Source organism: Rutidosis leptorrhynchoides, chromosome 1 (assembly GCF_046630445.1).
Source record: "Rutidosis leptorrhynchoides isolate AG116_Rl617_1_P2 chromosome 1, CSIRO_AGI_Rlap_v1, whole genome shotgun sequence".
NCBI lineage: Eukaryota > Viridiplantae > Streptophyta > Magnoliopsida > Asterales > Asteraceae > Rutidosis > Rutidosis leptorrhynchoides.
In genome coordinates, this window is record NC_092333.1 from 453,810,614 (window position 1) to 453,820,440 (window position 9,827).

The 9,827-nt window shown below is 32.4% G+C and overlaps 1 protein-coding gene across 1 annotated transcript; it reads right to left on the bottom strand.

Annotated features, from left to right (window-relative positions):
• Positions 1-1,269: 1,269 nt before the first annotated feature.
• LOC139873514 (acyl-CoA hydrolase 2-like) lies at positions 1,270-8,476 on the bottom strand. Its single transcript, XM_071861443.1, has 17 exons — positions 8,393-8,476; positions 8,181-8,273; positions 7,107-7,174; positions 6,935-7,016; positions 6,581-6,627; positions 5,936-6,061; positions 5,732-5,809; positions 4,250-4,337; positions 3,573-3,685; positions 3,067-3,129; positions 2,651-2,706; positions 2,449-2,553; positions 2,295-2,351; positions 2,071-2,172; positions 1,912-1,960; positions 1,752-1,820; positions 1,270-1,592 (listed from the first exon to the last, which is right to left on the bottom strand). Exons 1-17 carry the CDS (start codon positions 8,409-8,411, stop codon positions 1,515-1,517), a joined length of 1,293 nt encoding a protein of 430 aa, XP_071717544.1. The 5' UTR covers positions 8,412-8,476; the 3' UTR covers positions 1,270-1,514.
• Positions 8,477-9,827: the final 1,351 nt, after the last annotated feature.

The window sequence follows — 9,827 nt, forward strand, 5'->3', positions numbered from 1 at the left end:
CTTGTGCATAGTTGAGTTGTAATTTTGGTCCGTTGCGTCGCGCGCTGAAAGTTGGTTCATATCTCGGTTCCGAATTTTCGAACGTCTTTTCGTACGATTTAATATCTTGTACTTTGCGTTTCACGACTTGTACTCTTGTAATTTTTAGACGTTTCTCATCAATAATTTGAACCACTTGGATTGTACTTTGTACTTTTTAGCTTTTTGGTCGTTTGCGTCTTCAAATCGTCGAATCTGTCTTTTGTCTTCACCTTTTATTATTTAAACGAATATCACTTGTAAATAGAACAACTGCAACTAAAAGCTTGTCTTTCTTAAAGGATAATACTATGAAATATATGTTCGTTTTTAGCATTATCAAATACGTCTACAAATAATTTGTCAAATTAGGATGTAATATCGTATTATTAATTAATTTGTAATCAATTTCTAATATATATATATATATATATATATATATATTAAGGAAGTAACCATTCGGGGGAAGCGGTGGGAAGCAAAAACTTTTTTTTTTTTTCGTTTTTTGAAAAAACTTTGTTCACGAACATTATAGATGAGATGAAAATCTGAACATTTAGTAGAGACACTTTGTGATAAATGTTTTTATTTTGGCGGAAAAACGCTCGAAGAAGTAATATATAACAATTATCGTGTTTTTCGAGCGTATTTTGAGGTTTTAGCTATTGGGGTTTAGATATTAAGGTTTAGATATTAAGGTTTATAGGGTTTAGATATTAAGGTTTACAAATTTAGGGTTTAGGGTTTAGATTTAGAGTTTAGATTTAGAATTTAGATTGAGTTTTTAACACGAACGGTTTAGAATTTAGGGTTTAGGGTTTGGTGTTTTGGGTTTATGGAATAAACCCAAAACACCAAACCCTAAACCCTAACCTCTAAATCGGGCTAAATTTTACTTCATAAAACATGAAGAAAAAAAACGTTCATATTCTTCACGAACAATATTATCTTGAATGTTATTTTTGTCGATCGTTTTTCCGCCTAAATAATAACATTCATCACGAAGTGTCTCTTCTAAATGTTCATATTTTCGTGTGATCTTGATGCCGGGAAAAAAAAATTCAAAAAAAACGAAGAAAAAAAAAATTTGCTTCCCCCCAATTGGTTACTTCCCCATTGATCATGCCCCTATATATATATATATATATATATATATATATATATATATATATATATATATATATATATATGATGGAGTATATGATATGATGTATGATCCGGTTCATAAATAGTAACAATCATCATCAATGGAGTACAAAAGAATAGCAAAACACCCCAATGCCGTACTAAGTTACTAACCAATGGTCTTTAGGGTCTTAAAAGTTTCAATTGGGACACAAATAAGGCACACTTCCATTTCTTTACTTGAAGTTTTATACCTCCAAAGAAGCCTTCTGTCACATGTAGCATAACTTCATAAATAGTAGATTAGTATCAGGAGCAAAGGCACGTGTGAAGACGGGTTTATTTTTTGTAATGTCGTGTGCAGTGCAACTTTACAGCTTTGATACAGCAGGAGAGGGCGGTAATTTAGCTTTCCTTATCAATCCCTCTTGCGTAACAGATGCAACAAGCTGGATACAACATATATATACATGATGTTACTTGGTATTCACACTTTGACTTTTGAGGTCAAATGCAGAACCTTATATTAATTCGACGAGTGTTATAAAAGGTTTTTTGGAAAACCCTAAGATACGGAATAAAAATGTTTAAATATGATAATGACCTACCTCGCCTTTTCTGTTAAACATTTGCCCACTGACAAATCCTCGGGCATTGTATGCAGTAGGACTCGTTATCTGCAAAACAAATGATATTTTAATATTATAGAGTACAAGTATAGATCAAATGTGACTAAAACAATAAACCAAGGTTCCCGTTAATACTTACCACGAACAACAACCACTCGTCAGCTCTAAGGGGCCGATGGAACCACATCCTTAAAAAAATAAAAAAAAATAAAAAGTTAATCACAAGCTCAATATTAACATAATCACCAAGAAATAAACATAACACTCGTTTCAATTGTTAAAGCTACATGATACTTACGAGTGATCTAAGCTAATAGAAGAAGTCTTCAAGCCCTTTTCACGATGAGGATTCAGACTGACATTTAAAAATATGAGATCTGAAGTGTATGCTACAACACATCTGCATAATATATCATTTCCAGATACTTAAAATATAAGACATAATAACCTGTCTCTTCAAATTAAATTAAATAAAACCTAAAAAGGGAGATATAATGTAGAGCTTTGTATATGACTACTCGCCTATGCAAAGCCTCGTCATCAGACAGTTTTCCTTTAGCTCTAAACCAATACCTCAAACTGAATTTACAAAAATAATAAAATGAATTATGACAATACAAGTGTATGTGGATGCAGTAAAATATCATTACTTATGGTTGAATGAACAAGAGTTGACCTTGGGGGACGTTTATCATAGTTTGTTGAGTTACTAGGCTCACAAAACCTTATCTCGATAGGCCAAGGAATGAACTTTGCAGTAGCAACTTTGTTTCGGTAAGTCCTGTAACGAAAAATGTAAAAGGTCACAAACGTTGTTAATAGTATTAAAGATGTGTACATTATTACTCTTTCACTTTGTACAAGGGATTAGTATCTACCTGGGAAGACGGGGATCAGTAAGGCGCCTCTCCCGCAAATCTTCCATTGATAAAAGCTGCAAACATCAAAGCTACGGTAACTAGCAACTAATTATAGGTGGCAAAATAGATGTGTCGGGCCACGGGAATACACGTTTAAGGTCAAAATGGGTACTTTTCTGTATGGGTCAGGTCAGGTCAGTCTGGGTTAACCTGAAATACTATTTGTTCAAAATTATTATCTGTATAATTAAGAAAATGTATTTGAAGGTTTTGATCATTACGTTTACACCCATTTCTCTGTAGATAATTTTTTTATTAGTCAGACCAGTTAAAGATAGAATATAGACCAAATCGACCCGCTCATAATGGGTATCAATTGCCACCTCTATGAGTAAAAAAATCATTTAACTAGTTGTCGTAACGTAGTTTGTTACCGATTCTGGATCAGGGACAGCAGGCATACACGGTAACTGATGATCAAACCCTACTTCTTCCTTCTGCAAAATACTCAAAAAAATAAATAAATAAATAAAAAATAAAAAATAATGATAATGTATCAGATAGAACTTAATATGCACCTCTTAAGCCAGTAACTGACATATATATAATGAAATCAGATCTAAGATTATCGTCAAAAGAAAAGTTCATCAACAGCATGTGTACAACAACAAACAAAATTAAAATAATATGTTATCAGTTGCTTTGACAAAATATAATTGTCAAAAGAGAACATATATGTTATGAGTTCAAAGTCAATTTTTCTATTTAGAATCTACTACCGCCACTAACATTAACAGTCAGTCTTGTAGAGATGCACATGTCAGACACCCACTTAAGCTCAAAAACAATTATTATTGTTCATACAAAGATCTACATCAGCTAACAGAAGCAACACGACTCTAATACTTTGACTGTGTAACAATGAATAGTCATACGGTACCTGAAATGATGCAATCATTGTGAAAATGACAGTTCCCTTCTGTATTGCATCTACCCTTCGGGTAGCAAAGCTGTTTCCATCACGTACACGATGAACATGATATATAATTGGAACTGCAACCATACATACATGTATAAGATTAAAGTTTCCTTTTCCCAAATATTCACTAACGATACATGAGTAATTATCAGGGTCATAAAAAGTAAGGATTAGCCCCCACTAAATTGTATTTAGGGCTACTTCGGATCGCCTGAATCCAACTTAAAAGTCAGTCAACGATGGTCAAGTCAGGATTAATCGGTCAAAATGGTCAAAGTCAAACTTTATAAGCATATGAAACTTGGTGAAACTTGATGTATTTGATCAATATTGTTTTAGATAATTATGTTCATGTTTATTGTATATTCTATGATTACACATATAATTTTGAAATTATTATTTAGATGTAAAAAAAAAAAAAAAAAAAAAAGTTGAATCCTGTTAGTCCCTCCAAGATCTTAGCCAATTAATCCCCACCTAAAATTTTTTACAACCTTGATAGATATAATCTCATCTAGCAACATTCTACCAATATAAAATGGAATTTAGAGGAAAAAAGGTTTACAAAATACAGAATAGCAGTTCTTAAAGTTATGAGGATTGCTCATAATCCCAACAGGATGAAGAATAGGACTTACTCTCAAGATCTCCAACAAGAAGAAAGTAAACGTGTAAGCTATGTACAATCTTAAGAGAATCAACAGTTTTTGATGCTGCAGCCAATGCCTGCATATTGTTAACTTTTTAGAAAAAGTATCCACTTTATGAGTAAAAATGAAACTAAATTGAATGGGGTGCTTAGTACCTATAGAAGAGGCCTGACATTGGTAGTTAGAGAATCTAATTTAGCGGATTTTAGTTTAAGAATATTTGAGATATCCGTATGGAATTTACATGCTTGTTTCTATCAATTTCGGACTCATATTGTCATATTAACTGGAATACCGTTTAACACAATATATTTTTCATCACCAAACATATGATAATTTGTAATAACATCATATTTGTCAGTGTTGAGATGTGTGTAACTGTGGTTATAGCAAAAATCAAGTGCTGTGTGTTTATATAGCTTAATAATACAATATAACTATGTCTGATGTCCAAAAAAAAAAAAAATTACAATATAACTATGCATAGTCAACTAAAGTGTGTTAAAAACTTACGACAATATGTTATTATAAATCTGTGTATATAGTTCTGGTCCTTCTGGATGTCTTGCACATCTTTACCCAATAAAATCCTAGTTTTAGGCATATTCTACGGTAGAAACAAGTCTTCGACATTGCTTGTCCAACTAATTTCTCATGTGATATAAGTAAAACTACAGTTGCCCTATCATATAAAAACGAGCATCAAACCCACGTATGCATCAGGGTGGTTGTGGTTAGAGGTGGCAGTAGTGGCAATGATGTCAAAGAGTGATACGAACACGTTAGTTGTGCGTTTAAAAAGTGTGTAATATGTGTTTCGCATGACGTATTTGCTTATATGAAGAGAGAGAGAGAGAGAGAGAGAGAGAGAGAGAGAGAGAGAGAGAGTAGTGTTTAACCAGGTAAGAGTTTTAAGAGTTTGATGAACTGTTAAGAGGTTGACCAAATTTACTTTGCACAATAGCATAGGTAATAATGTCTCAGCAAAAGCCGCGTTGTGTTTAAACATTCGGTAGTTTAATATTAAGAAATTCATCTTTTCTGTTAACAAAGATGATTATGGCTCTTTCCATGAACTTAACCTTATTTCTAAGTTCTATTGAACAAATGAGTTTCATTCAACTTTTATGTTCATAAACCAAAACTTTAAATGGATTAAAACTACATCCTTGCATTTTCTTATCTGGAATTGTATTTTCTGAAATGAATTCACATGTTATGTAACTGATACAGTTAAGCTACCGTATCTTATTTTAATTGTGGTCTCTCACATTTTATTTCAATCTACGTTTTGCTAATTGAGTTTGGATACACCCATACTATGCTATTAACATCTAGGTTTATAAGGAACAAAGACTACCATTTTAATAAGTGGGCTTGTCAGTAAGTTAACATTTCATAAAAAGTAAGAAAACAAGCAGGAGATGCATATGATCATTTAAGCTATGGATAGAAGATTATGCATGGTACCTGTCCAATGAATTGTCCTCCAAACACTTTCCCAAATCGTGGAGCATCAGGTAACGTGATCCCTTTAAAAATGTTGACCTTCATAGAAACCATATAACATATATAAGTTATTTTCCTTTATAAATGTACAAAGGTGGTAAAAAATATGTAGGAAATGCTGCTACTATATAAATTGTATGAACTTTCCAAATCTTGATTACATACTTCTATAGGCTCAAGATGCAATATGCTCTCCACAAGTGAGCATGTTTCACTTGTTTGTTCTGAACTCCAGATTGATTTTGATTGTAACAAATCGCAATGATCATGAGGCAATACTAGGCATGTCAGCTGTCATAACAAAGAAAATATCAGAAGCCTTAGCAAGCCATTCAGACACCAGTAAAAAACATGTTTCAAGACTGGATATGGTAAAGCAGGTGGGCGGGGCAGATGGGTAACATGTTAGTAGATGCAATTTTGGGAAGTGTTGGGTTGCACTGACCTGAAACGATTATTACCAAAAAAATTAAATTTTTAATAGATAAGTTAGTGTTTCAAATATGATTATCTCCATGACAATATAACTTCAGAACTGACATGACACACTAGGTAATGTGTAATAAAAAAACACTATGTACAGATTACGCCCTTTTGACCCGTTCCATTTTGGCCAACTGTTTTGTTATTTTATTCATTTGAATCATTATAGATAAATTATAACCGAAAGCAACTAATTCATAAGTAACAGGGCTGAAATTGCCACCTCTATTCAAGTATATTAGCTAAGGCAACACCAGAAGCATTACAACCAGAAAGAACACAAAGAGTAAAAAATAAAAAAATTAAAAAAAAGGAGAATGCAAGAACCTTGGTCAGTGCAATGACATCCGCTTGCTGCACAGACACAGACACACCTGCAATACAACAAAAACAACATTGTAGAAAGAAGTGCTAAAAAAAACATCTGAAGTACACATATAGCTTCAAGGTTATAATAACATTAATAAACGTTTAATTGCACATGTAAATGAAACTTTAAAGCAAAATACCATTGATCTAAAAGCCAATAGTATGATAGACTCTCATAGAATACTAGCTATGAATATATTGGAGTTTCACTGAGAACAAACTGTTGTTGTTTACAATTATTGAAGATGAGAGGAACTAACACCCAAATGTACTTGTAAGAAAGAATACAATGATGAAATATTAAGCTTTTACCGTTGCCAAAGTAATCAAAACGCTTAAGTTGGTACTCTGGCCGATTATGCTCATCTGCATGAAAATATCCAGAGACCTCTGCCTGCAAAATTTAGTTAAGCATCCTAATATTAGCCACAATTAAATATGCAAGAGCAATACTAAATCACATTTTACTCAAGGTCAAACATACCTCGCCTTCCCATATAAAGTAAATTCCATTTCCGGCCTCTCCTTCTCGAACAACATACTCCTGGGGATCTTGAAAAGAAACATTACAACTAATAAATTAATAGAGATCCAAAAGTAGGACAAAGTCATAATCTTGAACTTTAAAGGCATGCATGCTCTAGGAAGACAAAAACCTTAATCTCAACAAGTGTGATTGCATAACTTTGCATTAGACTAGGGATTATGAAACAGTGTTCAACACGCCTTCACTATACTATCCTGACTAGATAAACAATAGTTAATGCCTGGATTAAAAAAATTGGGCTTCTCTTTTTAATATATTTTATCTGATGAAGATTCTCAACACTAAAACAATGATAGTTTATCTTTAAAAGACTTAATAAATTCTATAATAGAGACCTACCTTAATTGTGTTTATTCGAACTAGCATCATGGGCAAATCCTTGGAGTCACATTGTCCACCACAAAAAGTCTTCAAACTTGCCTACTAATTGTTTTATCAGTAATATTTTTCCTAATTTCAAACACATTTCATAATTCCTTTTCCTTATCTTTTTTTTTTTTTAACAGCAGTTCCGGATCAACCAGGGGATTAAACGACCCACGCGTTCATCTCCCTCAGTTGCATAACCTGCCCATGAGGAAACCCGGCTCAATCTGAAATCACCTATGCAGTACCCATGCATTCCAAATTCTTTCTCAACTATATTTATCATGCATAGTGTCATTGCACCAACTCTATAAATTTATAATGGTGCCTATCAACAGAGAGGTCATTTTTTTTTTTTTTTTTATATAATAATAATTCTAATTTATCTTTTGTCAACAATGGGATGGGATATTGCATTCAATATCATATCAATTAAGTAGATAGTAGAACTGTACTATCTAAAATAATATCAAACTTGTTAATTATTTTTTGCCGATCAAACATGATTTCTAGATTATTACTCAAAATTCTGCTAAAATTAACAAACTTATTACTATTAGGTCAAAGTTTAAAACCTAATATTTATACTAGATTGCAGATCATCAAATATGAAATTAACCAAAATTATTATGTACGACTAATTACCGTATCGTTTAACAGTAACAACTTGTGCGATTTTACGGAGGGAAGAGCTCGGAAGCCTCTGAAGCAACGGCACACATCCCAAAAATTCGATCACTGTTAATCAAATTTCAATTTCAGTTTATGATGATGTAATAAAATAAACAAAATCAAGTTGTAAGTTATAAAAATTCCAGAAAATTGGGGATTAGGTATTGGGTAGAATGCCTGTGTACCTGCTTCCGTGCTGAACATGTTTTGACCACAACTTTGAAATGATTTGGGAACAGTTTTCACTTTTTCGTTCGTTTGGTATTTATATACACGTCAGTATGGTGGGAACCCAAGAAATGGTTCGTATATAATCAGACATTCTTCAAAAATAAAATGTAATAGACATTTTTTAAAGATAAAGATATAATAGTATAGTAATACTAACTAGTACTGTGTGATACGGTGTATTTGAGTCGACCGCTAACTCCTAGGATAAAGTCGATTCGAGATGGCGAGTCTCCAAAGAAAATAGACTTGTGGAAAAGAGACTTTGGACTAAACCAAATATTCATTCATTCATATCCTCAAATACAAAACAAAGTGATATTTATAATGCTAATAACATACGGTTACTAAACTGATAGACAGTTAATAAAACTACTAATGCAAACTAAAATAAACTACTACATTTGAAAGTGGGACACGTTAACCACTAACAATTAACTAGTGCATGAAATATTAGAATATGGAAATCATGGGATATTGCAGGAAGTTTCTTGACTTCTTCTTGTTTGAACATGTAACACAAATGAACATATAAAAACCGTAACCATGTTCGTATCATAGTGGTACCCGAACACCCGATGAAGGGCAGTTTGAAAATTTTTACATGTTTAAGGATACATGGACAACTTTGATTGGATGAAATCAAAAATAGAAGATAAAAAATTTGTTAAAAGACTATGAAGGACAATGGCTATAGTAACACTACGTGCTTTAGTATATTTAGGTAATAGGTAATAATTAGTAATTATACAATATAATATAATAATAATTAGTATTTTTTTTTCAAAGGCAAGTCGTCATCAAAATAGTTCTCATTTGTCACGCACGCACTATCGGGAGGAAACGCCCCAACACACAAGGTGTTGGAATACCGTTGAAGAGAAACTTGGTTGGTAATTAGTATTAGTATATTAGTATAAGTATATATAACGAGTGTAAAAATAGCATGTGCGTAACTCTGGAAAATTATTTCGTTCGATAATTTAAATATTGTTTTAGTAGTAAAGATGACTGGTGAATTATGGCGGAAAAATATTTGCATCAATACATCTCCGATATATACAATAAACACTATTTTGATACTTTATAATTATAATACGTATATAAAAAATTAATACAATTTATTAAAATAAAAGTAAGAAAAAAACAAAATCAATGTATCAAAAAAAAATTAAAAAGAAAAAGATAAGTAAACCGTACATAAATAAAAAAAAAGAAAAAAAATAATAGCTAAACCAAAATGACCCCGTTTCAGTCAAATATTAGTTTATATGACGTTCCGGGGCAGGGGCCCGACTGATTCGACCGACTTTTGCTTTTTGATAATAAGAAGGCGAGCTTCTCTGCTTTAATCAAATCAAAAGTCCAGCCACCAACTCGGTGCAGGTCACG